At 34.5% G+C, this 21,564-nt stretch overlaps 1 protein-coding gene across 2 annotated transcripts; it reads right to left on the reverse strand.

Moving 5' to 3' along the window:
- Positions 1-609: 609 nt before the first annotated feature.
- LOC102602070 ((-)-camphene/tricyclene synthase, chloroplastic-like) lies at positions 610-20,265 on the reverse strand. 2 transcript variants are annotated; one of them, XM_015310632.1, is made up of 8 exons: positions 20,094-20,265; positions 3,875-4,036; positions 3,526-3,796; positions 3,005-3,401; positions 2,355-2,576; positions 2,136-2,274; positions 1,052-1,300; positions 610-944 (listed from the first exon to the last, which is right to left on the reverse strand). In XM_015310632.1, the coding sequence occupies exons 1-8, from the start codon at positions 20,124-20,126 to the stop codon at positions 639-641; spliced, it is 1,779 nt and encodes a 592-aa protein (XP_015166118.1). In that variant the 5' UTR covers positions 20,127-20,265; the 3' UTR covers positions 610-638. The 2 variants fall into 2 exon arrangements, with proteins under 2 accessions (XP_015166118.1, XP_006351844.1); XM_006351782.2 differs by lacking the exons at positions 610-944; positions 1,052-1,300; positions 2,136-2,274; ... (2 more) ...; positions 3,526-3,796; positions 3,875-4,036 and adding exons at positions 17,405-17,817; positions 17,916-18,164; positions 18,252-18,390; ... (1 more) ...; positions 19,076-19,469; positions 19,569-19,839 and having other exon boundaries at positions 19,932-20,258.
- Positions 20,266-21,564: the final 1,299 nt, after the last annotated feature.

Raw genomic sequence — 21,564 nt, forward strand, 5'->3', positions numbered from 1 at the left:
TCAGTTTCATATGTTTTATTTAAAACTTATGTTTCATACTCAGTATATTTAGAGAGTTTTGAATTTCAGTAACTTGTTTTTAAATGTTTCTATCAATTTGATGCTTATGTATACTTGAGTCAGTCTTCCGCTTGTAATAAGCCAGAATGAGGGTTCACTTGGGGACCATCAATGATTCTCGAGTGCCGATCACGTCCAAGGTGTAGGCTCGGATCGTGACAGAAACAAATGCCATTGTTTCCCTACAAAGGGCTTCTTCTCTGCTCCTGTTTCTTATTTTAAATTAATCGCTTCAGTACAAAGCTAGGTATAAAAAATTAAAGGGTTATTGATGCATTTCGTCATCATTATTATTATTAGCATCCTTCATGATAAGATCTGGCGACAGCTCTTTAAATTGAAGAAACTAAAAATACATGCTAACTAAATTACCAAATTTCATTTTTTATGGATAGAATAGCTAGGTTTTGCATTACCCTGATAATATCTAACCTATAGTCTTACTGAAAGAAGTTTCGCGCTGATAGAAAATAGTAGATATTCAGTAAAAAGTCTTTCTTGAAAAAAAACACATACAAAATATAAAAGCATTTTAGAATAGCACTCTATTAAGTAAAACCGAAAAAAAAGGTAGGATTTTATGGAATTGAAATTGTGATGGGCTCGAAAAATAATTGGAAACTGCGATGTTTAATGTGAGAATTTTGAATCCCATGGCCATCTCCATGCTGGTAAATGGTCTGACTAGTTCTTGCACCATTTACTGCACATCCAATGAATGTTTCAGAAAATAATGAATTATCCTTTTGAACTGTAGTGTTCATCAATTTCCATGTCTCCTTTATCAACAAATTGATGTGTATTCTTGCATCTTCTTCCGAAACACCCTTCTCATTCATGTAACATTGAATTGACTTGGGAACGTCACCTCTTTCCATTTCATCCTGAATTAAGATCAGGAACATGATCATCTCAAGTGGATCGGAGTTGTATACTCTAATAATGTTATAATAACTTATATATATCGAGGATGTTAAAAGCATATGCATACCGAGGATGTCCCCAAATCATCTGTGAGACGAATAATAGTAGCAGACCATCTAATAATGTCAGAATAATTGGTTAAGGAATCCAATGCCTCCTTGGTAATTGGATTTGTGACAAGGAGCAATGCATGGACTAATACCATTGGTGCTGCAATTGAGATCCATCCATTTTCCATGTATTCTTCCAGATTTGGCTTATATCCACTGTGGTACCATCTTGCTTCTCGTAAGTACGACTTACACAAATCTCCCCACTAATTTAATAGAAACATGTCTCAAATAATAGAAATTAGAGGAAATGGTCAAAATTGCCCTTAAACTATGTGAAATAGACTAATTATACACTTTGTTACATTTTGGGTATAAAAAATTCCCCCATTTTTATCTTAAGAGACTACAAATACTCTCAAAAGTTAACTACACGCCAATGAACACTAATTCCACCACCTAAGCTTGTCAACTAGGATATCCACTAAAATTTGACCCAATTTATTATCCAAACCCTGACCCGGATTCTTGCTAGATCCGACCCACTAAAATTAACAGGAGAACTTGTCGTCATTAAACGTGTCCAATTCGTGTGTTTGCCACCATTTCTTCCTCGTCTGCAAAGCAATCCTATTTTCAATATTCACAAAATCTCCTTAAACGCAATTCATAAATCCCAATTATATCCCTTTAGATTATATGTATCTCTGGATTAATTCATTTCGTCTATATAAAAATGGGTTGGTTGCAAATAGTCTATTTGAATCACTGACATACTGCTCTTCAGTTCTTTTTTGGTTTTTCTATGGTCCTCATGTGGTGTGTTTATGGCTTAATTATAGTGGGTCGGATCCAGGAAGAATGATTAGAATTTAGATTATAATGAATTTAGTGGGTATCCTAATAGGCAATTTTAGGTGTCAGAATTAGTGTCATGTGATGTGACTGTCACATCATTGTTGTTAACTCTCGAAGGTATTTGTGATCTCTTAAAGATAACGGTGGAGGCATTTTTTATCCCAAAATATAATAGAGGATATAGGTGGTCTATTTTGCATAGTTTAGAGATTCGTCAAAGTATAAAGAAGTAAGTATTTTTACTGATTTTGTAAGGTAGGGCATGACGTTGATCCCTTGCTCTTTGAGAACTTCGTAGGCAATTTCAGTGGTAGTGTTGAAGAGTGCAAGATAACATGCTTTCATATAATCTGGAAGCTCATCTATTGCATTTACCTCCATTCTGAATGTAAGGACTATATCATATTTTCATATATCAATTATTGTGACTTAAAGTATTTTAGCAGAAATTAAGTTACTAACCTTTGAACTGCAAGAGTGAAGAGTTCCAACTCATCAAGAGTGCCATAAACATCATAAATGTCATCTATAACTGTAACCATAGAAATGACCTTTGTCAACATTGTTAGGCAGTATTCGTTCTTTTGAGGTTCAAACATCATGCCTACGATCCATAAGAAAGCTTCCACAATTCTATCCCTTGTAAATGGCAATTTTTCTGCAAGCCGTGACTTCTTCCACCACCTTAATTATATTACATCAAAAATAATGCATCAGATGTACTTATTGATTGACATATGGCCCAGATCTCTCGGATTTAACTTTGTATAATGAAAAGCTTGTATGTTGTATAAGGTTAGTCGATCAGTAAGCTCATGGACATGAATTTGGTGATATTTGAAAAGAAGTTGAAGCATGCATTTAACTTAAAGAAATATTGACGAAAAAAAACAAAACTTGAAAAGTGGTCAGAAATAGTTTTTCAAACTCAACCTTAAGTTGATGAGATGTTTTTTGGGGAAAAAAAGTTGATTAATAATTAAAAAAATAAAAAAAAAGTGCTTACAAACGGGATCATTGCGTATTCCTCTTCTCCACTTAGTACGTAGATTTCTAACAATCTGACTGTTATTTATTTACCCCTACCTAGGAAAAACCTTCTTTTCGCTCACCTTGCTACATTTTTTAAATCTTGTTGGTGTGTTGCTTGCAAAATGTTGAAATCCAATTTAGCAAGCTCGAGCAGAAGAGGATTAGCATTTGGGATTTTCTCATAAATGTCAATGTACCACCTTGTCTCAACTCTCAACATCTTGCAATGCAAAGGAAGTTCCAGGGCATGGCGCACTAGTTCCACTCTCCAATTCTCTTGATCATGATCACCCTTTAAATTGTGCAAATAATTCTTTAGGTGTGACATTGCGAATGTATTGGCTGACTCCAATGAAGTAGGGGTTTCAGATTTCGTTGAAAGAAATGAAGCTTCATATAATTGTAACAACCCTTTTGTATCATTACAAAGACTTTGCTTGAAGTTACCTTGCTCATCCTTGAAATCTTTTAGTATATCTAGAAGGAAGAAAAATATGAGGAGTAGAAATATTATTGGTCGAAACACTACATATAAAAATGACCCAACGAAGAATCTAGTACATAATTAGCAAAAAAAAAAAAAAAAAGAGGAAGAGAGGACCTTCAGAGAGATGAAAACCATGTTGTCTCAAGAGTCTAAATTTCAAAGATGAGTGATATAATGAATTATCTCCTGTGGCTGTACTGATCTGGTCATGTACACTCCTCAATATTTGAATGATTTCATCCTTGAAGTGGTAACTTACTCCAAGCCTTTCTAAATTATCAATCACCTCCAACTTTTCTAATTCTTGTGATCCTTCAACCATAACCATCAAATTCTTCTTCAAGTCCTTCTTTAATTCGTTAAAACGCTTCATATACTTATCTCCCTACACAACACATTTACAAATTATGTTTTGAATGATATACCGAGAATAATATAATATAAAGAAAATATAGGTACGTACCGCATAAGAATTGTGCAGGGAGTGAATAAATTGAAAATCCCAGATAGGAGGCTGGTAATTCCCTGAACGCCTAAGCAGTGGTGGTTCAACTTTCATGGCAGTGTCACCGTCAGCTAGTGATGATGATGATGAGCTGAATGAAGAGGAAATTTTAGGTATTACCCTCCCCATGTTGGCCGTCAATATTGTCTCCATTTTGTTTATTCAATGCGTGGACAGATATATTTTTCTGAGCTCCAACAAGTTACTATAAATAGATAATTCTCCCCAGAGTTTAAGTGGTTGTCCACTACTTTTCATGCTGCTAGCAGCCGTAGGTGAGGAAAAACAATTACAACATGTTGATGGTCTAATATGGTTGAGGTATATCAAAGTCATACTTGTGTGAGGTATAAATGGACCCGCTTGTCAAGTTGTCAAAGACCCATTGTCCTTTCTCACACTAATCCCCTTTCCCTCTTCTTTCTTATAATAGTGTATTTTGAATTTATTTTTTGTGATTAATATATAAGTTTTGAGTTGGATAATTTTATATAAAATGTGTCAAGCCCATGTAGTAGATAATTAGAGGTTGTGAGCCTAAAAAAATTGAGTTAATTTTTTCATTGGTTATTTATATTTTGAAAATTGCCTATTAAAATCTTTTTTGTTTCTTTTTCTTTCATTTATCGTACTTTAAAAGAAATCATCTTTATAACTCATATACCTTTCGACTAGATCCATTCGAACATAAAATATATTCGTTTTTTTTCATAATAATATTTCAGTTTATTTTAAAATCAATGTTTGACCATGAAAATTGAAATACAATTTTTTTCAATATGAAGTTATAATACAAATTTGAAAAACATCTTATAATATGGTATTTTTCAACTCAATTTTCAATTTTAAGGCTGTATTTAAGTACATTAAAAAAAGAACATCATTTTAAATATTTTTTACAAAAAATATAACTAACACAATTTCATCTTCAAATGCCAACTCCATGAATTACAAACAAAGTAGAAAAATATTGTTTACTCAATCACTTTAATGTGTAGACAGATTTATTTCTCTGTGCTCCAACAAGTAACAATAAATAGATAATTCTCCCATAGTTAAAGTGGTTGTCCAGTACTTTTCATGATGCCAGCAGCTGTAGGTGAGTGTACATGAGCATTATCGTTACTATTTAGACAATTGAACTGTCCAATCAGGCGGAGAAATGTTTTAATAGGGGATGATTTTGATCAAAAACTCGCTAAGAGTGTTAAGCAAGAAGGAGGTCTAAAAGCTTATAAAACTAAATAATCTCCGCACAAAATATATTTTTTATGTTCATTTTTACTTGTTTACTTTGAACTTTGCACGTTCATTAAAAAACAATGATTAGTATCCTCTTCTACTTTCTTTTTGTTTACGAATCTTGCCTTAAATTTAAAATAATGTACCAAGTAGGAGAAGTTGACAAAAATGGCCCTTTACTTCTAAGCGTCAGTTCAAATAGTCTCTTAAGTAAATGATGTATGTTTGGGAGTAGGTCTAAAATAGTTCCTTAACAAAATTTGATTCATTAAAATTAGCAAAAAATATCATTTTTATTCTCCGGTAAAATATTAATTGAAAGAAATTTGACATGAACTAAAAAACAGCATAGATGGGAGGAATGTGAAAATAACAACCTTATCTGCTGATTAGACTTGTTGTCATTCATAATAAATACTCCTTATGAGAATTTCTAATCTAACTATTTTATGTTTGATAATTCCACGATAAGTGATCTCTTGATTCCAAATGCTACGTAATATCACAAGACAAGACAAAACAGAAGATAGGTTTATGTGGTTGAGCAACATAATTGTCGGTAGAGGTTCCTCTTCAGTACACTAATTTCTCCAGTTGGTTCAATGTATATTTAATTTAATGATATCTGTCAATTTTAAAATCTAATTATTTTTATTTATTTAAATAAAGCAGTCTTTAAACCATGGTTAACTAAAAGTCTTAACTCAGGTTAATTTATTCTCTCTCTTCCACTTCTCTCCCAAACAGCAAACACCATGATAGTTCAACCTATTAGTTATCTCTCTCTCGCTCTGTCATATAACCCTCTCTGCTTTCTCTCGAATCAATAGAAATAGAGTGATTTTTTAATCAATTATAATTTCAATAATACTGGAGAAGTGTATTTTCTATTGTTTTACAAAAATGACTTCATAAAAGGCAAAGCTTAATTTACAAGTGCATATGAAGGAAAAAATTGGAAAATAAACCAGTCTCAGATAAATTCCATAAGCATGGAAAGAGCAAGCGAAAAAGCAAAATCCCCCCAAAAAAAAATATCATCATGAATCTCAAATTCTTCATCCAAAGTGTATCAACCAATTTCTTATTTCCCAATGTACAGATCTATAGATGTTTCAACTTTCAAGTACTACAAGTCCCTAATTTTTTAATCTATGATATTTTCAGATTAATGAAATTAAAAGTCCACACAATTTCGGAGATGTAGTATTTCTCCGGATTTAATCTTGGCTAATACAACTATGAACAAGAAGACACCAATTTCTGCTATCACTATTTCCGCTTAACCTTGCCCCACAGTAAGAGAAACGCCGTTGCGTCATGGCTGGGTGCATGGTTTGGCAGATCTCAGAAATTTGAGAGTGTAACTGGTTCGTCTGCAACAAAGACGGGGAATTTTTTATACTCCATGGGAGAGAAGTGGGAAGAGAGAGAATAAATTAACCTGAGTTAAGACTTTTAGTTAACCATGGTTTAAAGATTATTTTATTTAAATAAATATAAACCATTAAATTTTAAAATTGACAGATGTCATTAAATTAAATATGCACTAGATCAACTGGAGAGATTATGTAGGAGAGGAGCCTCTTCCATAATTGGCTACTCCAAAAATAGTTCTATTCTTAGACAGAAAGAAGAAGAATGTCGATGGGAATTATTTCCAATTGGATATGAATACAAGTCATTCCCCAATTGTTTGAACATAGTTTAATCCGTGGCTTGTTTTGCAGATCAAATATAAAATTACTCTTAGGATTTTGCCCTGATTTTCTTATTTTATTTAAAATTTATTTTTTTTCTTAAAGAAAAGTAAAACTATTACTATAAGGGGTCGTATGGTAGAGTGTATTAGTAATGCAATATGCATTAGTAGTGTTTGCATTAGTAATGCTTGCATTAGTAATGCTTGCATTAGTTATGTCTGCATTATTTCTTATACATTGTTTGGTTTGATGTATTAGAAATAACAAATCTGCATAATTTCTATTAGAAAAATGTATGTTTACAAAAATATCCTTCACACTTTATTTCTTTGTATACTTCCTTTGCAACAAGGTTCTTTGCTAAAACATCAAAAAAGATTTCTTTGTAAAAACATCATTTAACTCCTCTTATTTTCTTCAAATATAAAATTAAATAGTTGTTACTATTGCGTCAAAATATTTTTGTGAAAAGTTAACAAAGAAATTTTTTATCAAACTAATTGTCACAATAGTAAATATTTTGATTAAACTATATTGAATAGCAAGGGCAATATCAGCAACATTCAATATATGAGAGAGTCCAGCGATGAAGATGCGTAAAACTCTACAGGACCATAAAGCTCAACTTGTCAAATTGAACAAATTCAAATTATTTACCACCCATGAGATATCTTTAGTTCTACACCACCCCCTCCAGGGGATACATGCAACTATACGTTGTAAAGGAAATGTATTAATGAGTAATGATATCCTTGGTGAGCACAAGACCAGCTACAAAGATTCTTGGAAAATGTTTTTATAAAAGGCTTTTGAGGGTAGTTTTGTAATTATATAATCTAATGCAAGTGTTAAAATGTTATGTATTACTAATACCTAGAATTTCTTGGTATTAGCAAGCATTAGTTATACATGTCATGAAAAGGTGTACCAAACAAGATATTACTAATACACACCTAATGCATGCATTATTTTTCCTAATACAGTCTACCAAACGACCCCTTAATGTTTGCTTTTTAGACCAAACATACCCCTCAAACTAACAGAATTAAGGTCAAGTGTTGACTCTTTTAAAAGGGCCACATGTTTCCAATTGGTTACAATTTTAATTTTAAAAAAATTATATGGAAACCCACCCGATTTTAAGAACTCAACCCATTGACCCGATTTAAGGTAAACAAAACTCTTCCATGTAGGGTCTGCATTCCTTTTAGTCCGACTATTTTGAGAAGATTAAAGCTAAAAAGGGCCGGCTTAAGACAATTCGAAGTTGAACCTTTTTGCTGGTTACTATGTTCATGAAAGTAATTATGCATATGATTATATGTTGATGTTTTTGTTCCTATGATGTTATGCAAGAAATTAGGAAACAACTAATTTTGATGCTTTTGTGATGAATTAGTTCTGCCAATGTTATGGTAATGACTACGCTTTTATGACAATTAATTAATTTTGTATTTCAGTTTAATAGTAGTTGGCTTCAACAATTGATTACGTGAAATGTCAATAACGATGTCTTCACATTTAAGTAATCAAGTATTCAACAATTCAATGTTTTTTCTGTATTTTTTTTAATAGGTTAACAAGATTGAAGGAAGAAGAAAGGACTCAAAAGGAGATGAAGAAGCCGTTCTGTTTCTTAAAACAGGTCGGTGGTTCGGTTCTAAGTATTTCTACATAGTAATTATTTTGAAATTAAAATTTATGACCAATTAGAAAATGCCACATGGTTTTTTTAAAAGAGGCCAAAACTTGACCTTAATTCTATTAGTTTAAAGGTACGTATGATCCAAAAAATAAATATTAAGGATATTTTTGGATCCAAAGATGGAAGAAGGATATTTATGAACCATTTCTCAAAGGTTAGGGGGGTATTTTTGACCCTTTTCCATTTCTTATTTAACAATATAGACTTATTAATAAGGATATTTTTGGAACATTTCAAACTCTTTTAATTTTTCTTAAACTCCGTTCTAAGTAATGAATTGGGACGATAGGAGTAATAATTCTCTATGTGTATCAAACATGGTAATGATGTGATGCTGATGTGATATTGATACAATGCCTGTGTAATGCATTTTTATAATGAGATTGGTATTAAAATGTCAGAGACATAGTGATATTTATTTTCTTCAAATAAAAATAAGAGGGTAAATACTAAATAATATTCGTATAGTTAAAATGTAAAGAGTAAGTTTATCTATCAAGTTTGAGAATGATTTTTTGTATTTTCTTTTTATAATATGAATCCGTTTGTTGATTATAATATAAAGGGAAAAATGACAAATATACCCTTGAACTATCATAAATGGTATCTAAATATCCTCCGTGATACCTTTAGTACTCTGATGCCCCTATCGTCTAATTTTTGAAGCGTGTATACCCTTTGGACTAACGGAAGGACACATGTCGCGATCTTAACAACCTATTCAAAATTTATTTAATTTTTATTTCCAATTAAAAAATTGACCCGAATAATAAAAAACACACCCGAATAATTTTAGACCCGCACCGAAATCTATATATAATATAAAAGAAAAACATAGACAAGGTGATATGACACCCCTCTATGACCTTCATTCATATTTATCTTTTTTTTCTCCTTTTTTTAGATTTTTTCCTTAATTGTTTTCATTAAATATTTTATTTATTAAATAAAAAAAATCAATCATATTTACTATTCTAATTATATCTAATGAGTTACAAAAAACCTCCATCTATTCATATCCTCTACTTAAATAACATGTCTCCGGGGGCGGAGCCACGTAGGCTCCAGGGTGTCCAATTGGACACCCTTCGCCGAAAAATTATACTATATATACACGTAAAATTTTGAGTTTATATTGGTATATATAGAATTTGGACCCCCTAAAATAACAAAGTGATGCGCAGTGGAGTTGGCAATAAGCCTGTGCAATCCTACTCTTTATCTCGATTCGATTCCCTGCAAGGTTGTTTTATTTTTCTGTAATTATTTTGACTTCTTGAATTCAATTAAGTAAATAAACATGCGTAATTTTATCATAAAAGTTCAGTGGCTTGGTGGTTAATAGTATCATGAAGGTCTCCAAGACTCAAGTTCAAAAATGAGGTATCTCAACACTAGAGTCATTAAGTCGGACTAAGTGATAGATACAACCCTTCGAAACTAACTTTCTCGCCTTAAGGTACGAAATGAATTGACCCTTAGGCACTGCTGAACTACTACTCCAGTCTAAGACTGGCTCATTCGGAAACTGAAACTTGACCACTCTAGTTCTACAATCTATCGATGCATAACTCGCATGGAGCCAATCCATACCTAGAATGACATCGAAATCTACCATGTCTAATTCAACCAAATCAGCCATGGTGCTCTTGTGATTGATGGAAACAGGACAATCACGATAGACTCTTTCTGCTAATATAGACTCCCCAACAGGTGTAGAAACACAAAAGGGTTCACAAAGTCTTTCAGGAAGAACATCAAACTTATTTGCAACATAAGGAGTTACAAAAGATAAACTTGCTCCTGGATCTAGCAAAGCATACACATCAAAAGCAAAGACATTGAGCATACCAGTAATAACGTTTGGAGAGTTCTTTTACTCATGACGACGGGTGATGGCATAAAGGCGATTTGCTCTTCCACCGGTACTAGAAGTAGCTCATCTAGGTGTCATCCTGTCTGGGGGAGCAACTGATGAAAAATGGGCCCTACTGCCCAGATTTCCACTACCTTGATTCTTCTTAGGGCACTCTTTCATGAAGTGACCCTCTTGCCCACATTTGAAGCAACCTGTCTGGCCTTGACGACACTTCCCCGGATGGACTCTACCACACCTAGCACATGCAAGACCCCGGTTACTTCCTTGTGCTATACTATTCTGAGACTGTGTAGGTCCAGCTTTGAAGTTCTGTGAATTCTGTCCTGTATACCCACTTTTATTTCTGGGTGCAGGTGCACTAACAGATGATGGAGCAGGTCCCTTTTGTCTTTGCTGAAAGGAGGAACGATTCACATTACTTTTCTGCTGCCCGGACTCACTACGGGTCTTAGCTCTCTTATTTCTGAACTCTTCTCTGTCCCTCAGTTTCTCTTCCTCGACCTGTTGCACATAGACCATCAACCTAGATATGTCCATGTCCCCGATAAGCATTGCAGCCCTACCTTCCTTACTTGACAACCGAGACAACCCAGCAACGAACAAACTCATTCTATTCCTCATGTCCGCAACCATATCCGGAGCATAGCGGGATAGTTGGGTGAACTTCAGACTGTACTCATGTACACTCAAAGACTCCTGCTTAAGCGTGAGGAACTCACGTACCTTGGCCTCTCTCAATTCTCGAGGAAAGAAATTCCCCAAGAAAGCTTCCTCAAAGGAAGCCCTACTCGCAGGTGGTGCATTCTCAACTCTGCCCCCTTTCCACTGGTCGAACCAAGCTCTAGCAACATCCTTTAATTGATACGCAGCTAGTTCAACCCGCTCAGTATCTGCCACATGCATCACATCAAAACCTTCTTCAACTCCTCAATGAAGTGCTCTGGATCCTCAGTAGTACTCGAACCCATGAAACTCGGAGAATTTATCCCCAAGAACTCACGAATCCTTGAAGTGTCAGCTCTCTCATGTCTCACTCCCCTCTGCTGACCAATCTGATTAGCCACAGCTTGACTCAACATCCTAATTGCCTCTCTAAACTCGGCATTAGAAACTTCCCCTTGATCTTGCACTCCCGATGCATAGGGTAACTCTTGCTCATCAGCATAACGTCTAGGAAGACGCCCTCTACCAACTCTTCGTGGAGGCATGATTATCTAAAAACACGTGCAAGCACGGATTAGGAAGAAACTTCTTAGAGATAAACTCTAACGCACGAGATGAGTGTGAAAGAAGTGAGAAATCTTCCTAAATGTTGTAGCCTCCCAATTATAGATGTGGCGCGCTTCACACCGATAACTAGGACTCTACAGACACGGCTTCATAGACTCCCTAGGACTCTTGAACTCTGTGCTCTGATACCAAGTTTGTCACGCCCCGAGCCTACACCCTGGGCGGGACCAGCACCCGGAGACCATTGTTGGCCCCAGTCGAACCCTTGGCTTGGCTTTCTTAACTCAGCGAAAACTTAACTCAAAAGTACAACTCAATGCAATGAAAGGTTATAAAACAACCAACTGATGCATAACATGCCAAAAAGGCAGCTCGAGTCTCAAAATAGAATATTTACATATATACATAGATAAGAGACTCAATAGTAACTGACTGACTATCTATGAAGCCTCTACATATTGAGATGGATGTTGGGACAGACCCCGCAACATCCTAACAAAATAGAAACTAGAAACACGAAATAACCGAGTCCTCCGGAAAGCAAGGATGCTCACCACCGACTCTGAAGTGCTCAGCTGGATCAACGTCGTGCAGGAGGCTGATCTGGGGTACATGTAACTGCATCGTCATAAGATGCAGGCCAACTGGCATCAGTACATGAAATGTATGAGTATGCGAGCTGGAAAGCTAAACTAATAAAATACCATGCTTCCTCTCAAGGTCTACTTGTGCAATGTATGAATGAAGTCCCATACCCCCATCCATACTAAGCAGAACCCTCGAGGAACCATGCTCTTTCTACTGTGGGAGCTTCTCTAACCGACAAACCACCACTACGAATATGAGTGGTGATACAACGTTTTACCTCACGTTGCCCGAGGACCATTCTATACCTTGTCGTGATACATGAAGCTAATGATACAACGTTTTACCTCACGTTGCCTGAGGACCATCCTATACCTGGTCTTGATATAGGAAGCTAACTTTACTAAGTGGATCCACTAGCTTAACTTTACGAATTTATCTAAAAAGTATGACCCGTTAACTCCCATGTTGGCTACATGGTTCTTATGGAGAGTTGAGTTTAATATGAACTCGCGTCCCCCAAAATGGGTGCTCGATACTACTCCCAAAATGCTTTTGACTCATAAGTGTTTTAAACACATCTTTCTTTAAATGAGATAATTACTCAAAATCTAGCCCAAAGGCTCACTTGGAAACGATGTTCCTTTTCTTGAAAACTAGCCCTAAGGCTCTTTTGGAAATCATAGTCCCTTTCTTACTCAAATGTAAAAACATTTAGAAACTTCTTTGGGAATACATAGTTCTCTAATAGCTTTTGAGAAATGAACTCAACTTACACTCTTGACTTAACTTGAGTCTTGAGACTCTTTACTTAGATTGAAACTCTAAGCTCTTTGCTTGACTTGAAACTTGAGTCTAAAAATGAAGTTAAACGTTCAATGAAGACTCTTGGAAAGCTTGGAGGACTTGTTGAACTTACTTCTTAACATGGCTTGACTTGACTCTAACTTCTCTTTAACTTAATACTAATTTGCCTTGAATTGACCTATGGATTCAAGACATATAATCGCATGTTTATAGATGAGTTCGGGATGTTTAGAAACACTTTGGGGTGTTGGAAATAACTAGGGAACATAGGTATAACACCTGGAACATACATGAGAAAGCATGGAAAGAATGGGAAAGCTTGGCGCTCTGAGAGGCGCGGAGCGCCAGGCCAAAAATTTCAGAGGAGGCCTACTGGCGCTCTGAGTGGCGCGCCGCCCCAAGGGCTGGGCTTCAGAGCCCCTCTTGGGGCGCGACGCGCCAATCCCCTTGCCCAGAAATCCTACTTTTCTCCCCCTTTTCTTCAACTCTAAACCATCCTTACTTCAAAGGATCTAACCCCAAACACTAAGGATCATCATATCCCTCAACATACCATGGATTACAACTCAAAACACAACCCAATCATGTCTCACAACCAACAACAACTTCAACAACACAACTAACAACATCAACAACAACTAACAACTTCAACAACAATTTCAATCCTTCCTCAAATCATAAAATGAGCTTGGTGTGTGGGGGAAAGGATCAAACCACACAAAGAACTCACATACCTTGAAAGGGATCCACCCCCGACGAAAATCCACGTTGATCTTTGACGGAACTTGTTGATCTCCTCTTTCTCCTCTTCTTCTTCTCCTTCTTCTCTTCTTCTTCTCAAACCCTAGCTTTTACTCTTTTAAAATGGGACAAAAATGATCCAAAGATCAGTCCAATACAACAATATAATCCCAAAAGAATTGGCTAGGGAAAAGACTAAAATGCCCTTAATTTTTCGGACGGATTTCTTGTCAATTGCTCAACTTTCAAAGGGCATATCTCACTCATACGAACTTGGAATCGAGCAAACTCAGTGGCGTTGGAAAGGTCATTCCACAAGCTTCACAACCATAACTAGAACTACTCCTAACTCATCCTGAGCTAGGAGTTATGACTGCTCAAAGTTGGCCAAAAACTCACTGATTTCCACACTTAGCCAAATTTTTCCAGATTTTCAAATCCTTTCCAAAAAATGACTATTTCCGATTCTAAGCCTCTTCCAAGCTATTTCAAATTGTCGGATGTTACATAAGAGAAAGCCATTTTTTAAAGTTTATTGAAGAAAAATACTTAAACTTAAAACCATTTAAAAATAAAATGTGATCAAGTGAAGTGGCCTTAAAACATATCTTCTTAAGAACAAAGATTTAACTTAATTAAAATATAAAATTCGACCAATATTCGATTAATAAAATAAGTGAACAGAACAAGTGAAATGTATTAAAATAAACCGACACGACAAAAATGACTCGTCTTTTTGGGGAATCTAATTAAGTTATTTAAAGTTAGAGTTAAATAAAATTAGTCAACACATAATCAAACAATTAGAAGAGTAAACGAGATAATGAAATTGGGCCCCTTCTTGGGCCAATTTCGCTGCAAATTTTGACCTTTCACCAATTCCCCTTTTTGTATACATAGTCTGTATATCAGTTCTTTTCATGTATTTCTTGCTTCCGAACAGTTGTATTTCGCCTTAGCCCTGTATTTTTTATTTCTTGACCTGTATATCAATGTATATAGATGTATATATCTTGTATACAACCCCTTTTTGGACTTTCCGAGACCTGTTTCAGCTTCTAATTTCTCGAAATGATGAGTTCAACTCGATATTGCTTAGTTCATGACTCCATGACACATCCAAAATGCAAAGGGAAGAGATAGAATGGAGTCCAGTGGACTCAAACCAAGGGGGGTTCATGCAAATAAGGAAAGGGTAAAAAGATTAGTAAGACATTCGACTTTAAACGATATTATATTAGAGAAAAATAGATAGAGCTAAGTAAAATTACACATCAAATATACCATCTAAATATAAAGCGTGCTAGTGCAGAACAAAAACTCCAAGATATTTGGACATTTTTTAAGTGGCCTGACGAAATACTTGGAAGAAAACCAAAACAACAAACTCTACTAATTAATGGATTAAGCAGAAGAGTTTAAAATCTATGATTTTTCTTACTACTACAAAAATGTATAAATAAAATAAAGATATAACTAAAGTAACCTGCATATCATTTCTAAAAAAATCAACAACAAACACTCAACTCTATCTAAAATACTTTTAAACTAAGAAAACACAAGCTGAAAATTTTATCATATAAAGGACGCCAAAAGGGACATTAACGAACAACAAAATCAATTTTAAGTGATGTAGTCATATTGTCTAATATGCCAAAGAAACACAACTTCAAAGCTATATCGCTCTCGAAAGTAATCCCTTACTATTATGACTAAACTAAGTAAAATAATTCGCAGGACATGACTTATCTTTAAAACTAAAGAAAACTTATACCCATGCATATAGTAACATAATCTGCCGAGAGAAATTCAAAACTCACATTTGTAGGTATAGAATATAGAGGGTTACATTATTAAGGAAAAATTGCAACCTATTTTTCAACTAAGACAAAATGAAGTTATATATTTTCCAGATTTTAAAACATTGCCTACTACTTCTACTAAAACACAAAAAAAATATACACGATTTAATTAACAAATGGCGAGAACTTGAATTAACACTTACGTGCTAAGAGTAGTAACACTTCAAAAAAAAATGCCTACAACCAAGGCGTCCTTTTACATAAAATAATAAAAAAAAACAGAGCACTTAATATGCATAATCTCCAACTAAAACAGGGACTATAGTCATCTTCCTAAATATACTTTTTAAAATAATAACAAGTCCGCGACGCGGAGATGGTTTAAAATAATACTCGCGAAATTAAACTTTGAGACAGAGGAGTCCGCATCCTAACCACGAGGTGGAGCAACTTTTTTGTCACTGGGGGAGCAAGTCCGCGACGCGGACTTGCGTGCCAGATCACACTTGACTTTTTCCTTCTCCGTTTTACAGCCCCAATTCGCCTAAAATCGAATATTTTTCTCAGTAGCTCTTTAGATTCAGATACCCAGCATATGCACCTAAGAACCTAACTCAAAGCAACTCTATAATCGACATGATTTCATCAAGAACTCAACAATCTCATCTGAACTCAAGAACTAAAGCCAATTTTCAAGAACATAATTCAAGAACATCATACTTTCAACTTTCTAGAACGAACTTAACGTTGAAATTAACATGATTGGTGTGTGGGTGAACAAACCCAACACTATGGAAGCTTAAATACCTGAAAGAACCATCTTCTTGAAGAACTTGAAGGAAAATCTTGAAAGATAAACCCTAGCCTTAGCGTTTCTTGAATTCCCTTGAGCGTAGAATCTTTGGAGTGAATGAGAGGATTTAGATTTAAGAAAACTGATTTTCTACACGTTAGGACAATTTAGATGACCTCCTAAGGGTTTTCAGGACTAAAATACCCCTAAAGAAATAAATAAAACGAGCTGGTAGTCGGAATTATTTTCACCAGGCAGTGAGGTCCGTATTGGCTCCGCGTCGCGGAGATGCTGCCAGGTTTGCGCGACGTTAGTAAATCAGTCATAACTTTTTACTCAGAGCTCGGAATTGAGCAAACTCGGTGGCGTTGGAAATAGGACTCGAAGGACTTTAATTTTCTATCTTGTAGCTCACCTAACTCATCTTGTACTAGGAGTTATGGTCGTTTGAAGTTGACCCAAAACTTAAGAAAATTAGGAATGACTTGAATGCTTTTCTCTTAGGTTCTTCTAGGAACTCAAGGTGTTACATCTAGTGACCTTAACACTCGAGAAATTTTAAATTCTTTAGTAAAATCCTACTCACAACGAAGACGGTTCGAGTCTTAGCTCAAAAAATTTCCGGGGTATTACAGGGACCATCAATGGTTCTCGAGTGCCGACCACGTCCAGGGCGTAGGCTCGGATCGTGACAGAAACAAATGCCACTGTTTCCCTACAAAGTGCTTCTTCTCTGCTCCTGTTTCTGATTTTAAATTAATCGCGTCAGTACAAAGCTTGGTATAAAAAATTAAAGGGTTATTGATGCATTTCGTCATCATTATTATTAGTATTAGCATCCTTCATGATAAGATCTAGCTACAGATCTTTAAATTGAAGAAACTAAAAATACATGCTAACTAAATTACCAAATTTCATTTTTTTATGGATAGAATAGCTAGGTTTTGTATTACCCTGATAATATCTAACCTATAGTCTTAATGAAAAAAGTTTCGCGCTGATAGAAAATAGTAGATATTCAGTAAAAAGTTCTTTCTTGAAAAAAACACATACAAAATATAAAGCATTTTAGAATAGCACTCATTAAGTAAAACCGAAAAAAGGTAGGATTTTATGGAATTGAAATTGTGATGGGCTCGAAAAATAATTTACAAATGCGATTTTTTGTATGAGAATTTTGAATCCCATAGCCATCTCCATGCTGGTAAATTGTCTGACTAGTTCTTGCACCATTTACTGCACATCCAATGAATGTTTCAGAAAATAATGAATTATTATTTTGAACTGTGTTCATCAGTTTCCATGTCTCCTTTATCAATAAATTGATGTGTTTTCTTGCATCTTCTTCCGAAACATCCTTCTCATTCATGTAACATTGAATTGACTTGGGAACGTCACCTCTTTCCATTTCATCCTGAATTAAGATCAGGTACATGATCATCTCAAAGGGATCGGAGTTAAATACTCTAATGTTTTATATATATACCGAGGATGTTAAAAGCATATGCATACCGAGGATGTCCCCAAATCATCGGCTAAACGAATAACAGTAGAAGACCATCGAATAATGTCAGGATAATTGGTTAAGGAATCCAAGGCCTCTTTGGTAATTGGATTTGTGACAAGGAACAATGTATGGACTAATACCACTGGTCCTCCAATTGAGATCCATCCATTTTCCATGTATTCTTCCAGACTTGGTTTATATCCATTGTGGTACCATCTTGCTTCTCGTAAGTACGATTCACACAAATCTGCCCACTAATTTAATAGAAATCAACATGTTTCAAATAAGTATATACTAGAAATTTAGATAGACTCAAAATATATAGAGCTAAGTATTTTTACTGATTTTGTAACGTAGGGCATAACGTTGATCCCTTGCTCTTTGAGAACTTCGTACGCAATTTCAGTGAAAGTGTTGAAGAGTGCAAGGTAACATACTTTCATATAATCTGGAAGTTGATCCACTGCTTTTACATCCATTCTGAATTATGTAAGGATTCATATATATTTTCTTTTAAATATTTTGTATTATATATCAATTATTGTGGTTTGAAGTATTTTAGCAGAAAGTACGTAATTACTAACCTTTGAACAGCATGAGTGAAGATTTCCAATTCATCAAGAGTGCCATAAACATCATAAATGTCATCTATAACTGTAACCATAGCAATGACCTTTGTCAACATTGTTCGACAGTATTCGTTCTTTTGAGGTTCAAACATCATGCCAGCTATCCATAAGAAAGATTCCACAATTCTATCCCTTGTAAATGGCAATTTTTCTGCAAGCCATGACGTCTTCCACCACCTTAATTACATAAAAAATAATGCTTCACATGTACTGTAAGTAGTAAGCTTATCGATCTCTCGGATTTAACTTTGTATAATGAAAAGCTAACATTAATTTGTATGTTACTCAATCAGTAAGCGTATGGACATGAATTTCAAAAGAAGTATTTAAAAATTGAAGTCATGTGTTTAGACATTCAAAAGTGGTCAGAACTAGCTAGTTTTCAAGTTGATGTGATGTTTCGTGGGTAAAAAGGTTGAAAAATTATTTTAAAAATTGTATTTTCAAACAGGATCTTAATGAATTCTTCTTCGACTTTAGTATCTACTATATTTCTAATAACTTGATACACAATTATTTACACCTTTTTTACTCACCTTGATAGATTTTTTAAATCTTGTTGGTCTGTTGCTTGCACAATGTTGAAATCCAATTTAGCAAGCTCTAGCAGAAGAGGATTAGCATTTGGGATTTTCTCATAAATGTCAATGTACCACCTTGTCTCAACTCTCAACATCTTGCAATGCAAAGGAAGTTCTAGGGCATGGCGCACTTGCTCCACTGTTGGATTGTCTGGATGATCACCATTTAAATTGTGCAAATAATTCTTTAGATGTGACGTTGCAAATGTATTGGCGGACTCCAATAAAGTAGAGGTTTCAGATTCCGTAGAGAGAATTGAAGCTTCATATAATTGTAACAATCCTTTTATATCTTCACAAAGACTTTGCTTGAAGTTACCCTGCTCATCCTTGAAATCGTTCAGTATATCTGTACGGGAGAAAATGAGTAGAAATATTATTGGTCGAAAGATATATAAAAATGACCAAACGAAGAAACTATTATGTAATTAGAAAAAATAGAGAGCACCTTGAGAGATATGAAAACCATGTTGTCTGAGGAGCCTAAACTTCAAGGCTGTAGAGTATAATGAATTATCTGTACTACTAATTTGGTCATGTATGCTCTTCAATATTTGCATAATTTCATCCTTAAAGTGGTAACTCACTCCAAGCCTTTCTAAATTATCAATCAACTCCAACTTAACATCTAGTTCTTCTATTGATCCCTCAACCATTAGCATCAAATTCTTCTTCATTTCCTCCTTCAGATTGTTAAAACGATTCATATACTTATCTCCCTACACAACACATTTACAAATTATTTTTTGAATGATACGTTGTAGAATAACGTGAGAGAATAATATAGTATAAAGAAAATGTAGGTACGTACCACATATGGATTGTGTAGCGACTGAATAAATTGAAAATCCCAAATAGGAGGCTGGTAATTCCCTGTACGCCTAAGCAGTGGTGGTTCAACTTTCATGGCAGTGTCACCGTCAGCTAGTGATGATGATGATGAGCTGAATGAAGAGGAAATTTTAGGTATTACCCTCCCCATGTTGGCCGTCAATATTGTCTCCATTTTGTTTTTGTTTATTCAATGTGTAGACAGATATATTTTTTTGAGCTTCAACAAGTTACTATAAATAGATAATTCTCCCCAGAGTTAAAGTGGTTGTCCAGTACTTTTCGCCAGCATCCGTTCTCATTAGTCTATATTGATGTTAATTTTTCAATTCAAATTAATTAACGAAATGTTTTAATTAGATATTTTCAATTTAAATTTAAGATTATTTTTTTAGGCACATGTTCTCATTAGTCTATATTGATGGTCTATTGGAGGTGAATATCATCCCCAAGTGAGGAAGCTGATTATTCAAACTGGAAGAGATAATGTCAAGATTTCATTGGAGGGAAATCTTGATAAAGTCAGTTTTTGTGTTAAATATGGATGGGCAAAAAGGAGGTCTAAAAAGTTATATGCAAATCAATCTTTGGCTCACAATATGCTCTCTAGGTTTTTTCTTTTTATTGTCCATTGAACTTTGCACCCCCATTAAAAAAAAATAAAAAAATGTATTATATATTTTAAAAACAATTTCTCTTTATAAAATAAGCAATTCAATCATATAGCAAATGTCAAATAACTTGCATTAGAACAAAATTTTATAAGACTAATTATCTTTGTTAGTTAATGTGTATCAGTGTATGTATATAAATCTGTCAGAAGATTTACGAGTAATTTCCCTGGATAATCACCCATGTTTGGGAAATTACCTTGGAATATCACCTATGTTTGTTTTAGGACCACAATATCACCCAACTTTACATTTTTTCCTCAAAATATACTTACACAAAAAAAACATTATCTCTCTCCTAATAGGATGCCATGTCACATTATTCCTTTTTCATTATTAACATGTTTTAAAAAAAATTTAGACAACCCATATTACCTAGTAAAAAAATTACATAGCCCAAAATTTCTACCCTAGTTCTAGGGGATTAGGCAGCAAATCCAAATATGAGCTCCTTCGATTCTTCAAGAAAATATGTGACTTCCTCTGATTTTCCAAGCGAGATAATGTTTTTATATGGGCACTAATGGGCAATGGCACCTTTTTGTTGAGTCCGGAGTCAAAAGTGCAACTTTTTTTCTTTAAAAAACAAAAACGGCACATCAAAAAAAAAATTAACCAAAAGGGCAAAATTGCTCATGACGGAACGATTTTGTTCTGACAAAAATTGACGCCGCTCCGCTAAAAGAAATAAAAATTGTTGCCGATTTTCTCAAAAAAATATTTTTTCTTTAAAATCACTGCTATAACAGCGTTTTTATATAAAAAAAATTGAAAGTATAGCAGCGATTTTGTTTAAGAAATTAAAAAAAAGTTTTGAAGTTAAATCGCTGCTATAGCAGCGATTTTGTTTAAGAAATTATTATTTTTTTAAAAAAATCCTACCCTTGCAAAGAATTAATTAAAATTAAAACTGAAGCCAGCGATTTTCATAAAATAGAAATT

This window comes from Solanum tuberosum, unplaced genomic scaffold, assembly GCF_000226075.1.
Source record: "Solanum tuberosum cultivar DM 1-3 516 R44 unplaced genomic scaffold, SolTub_3.0 scf00136, whole genome shotgun sequence".
Taxonomy (NCBI): Eukaryota; Viridiplantae; Streptophyta; class Magnoliopsida; order Solanales; family Solanaceae; genus Solanum; species Solanum tuberosum.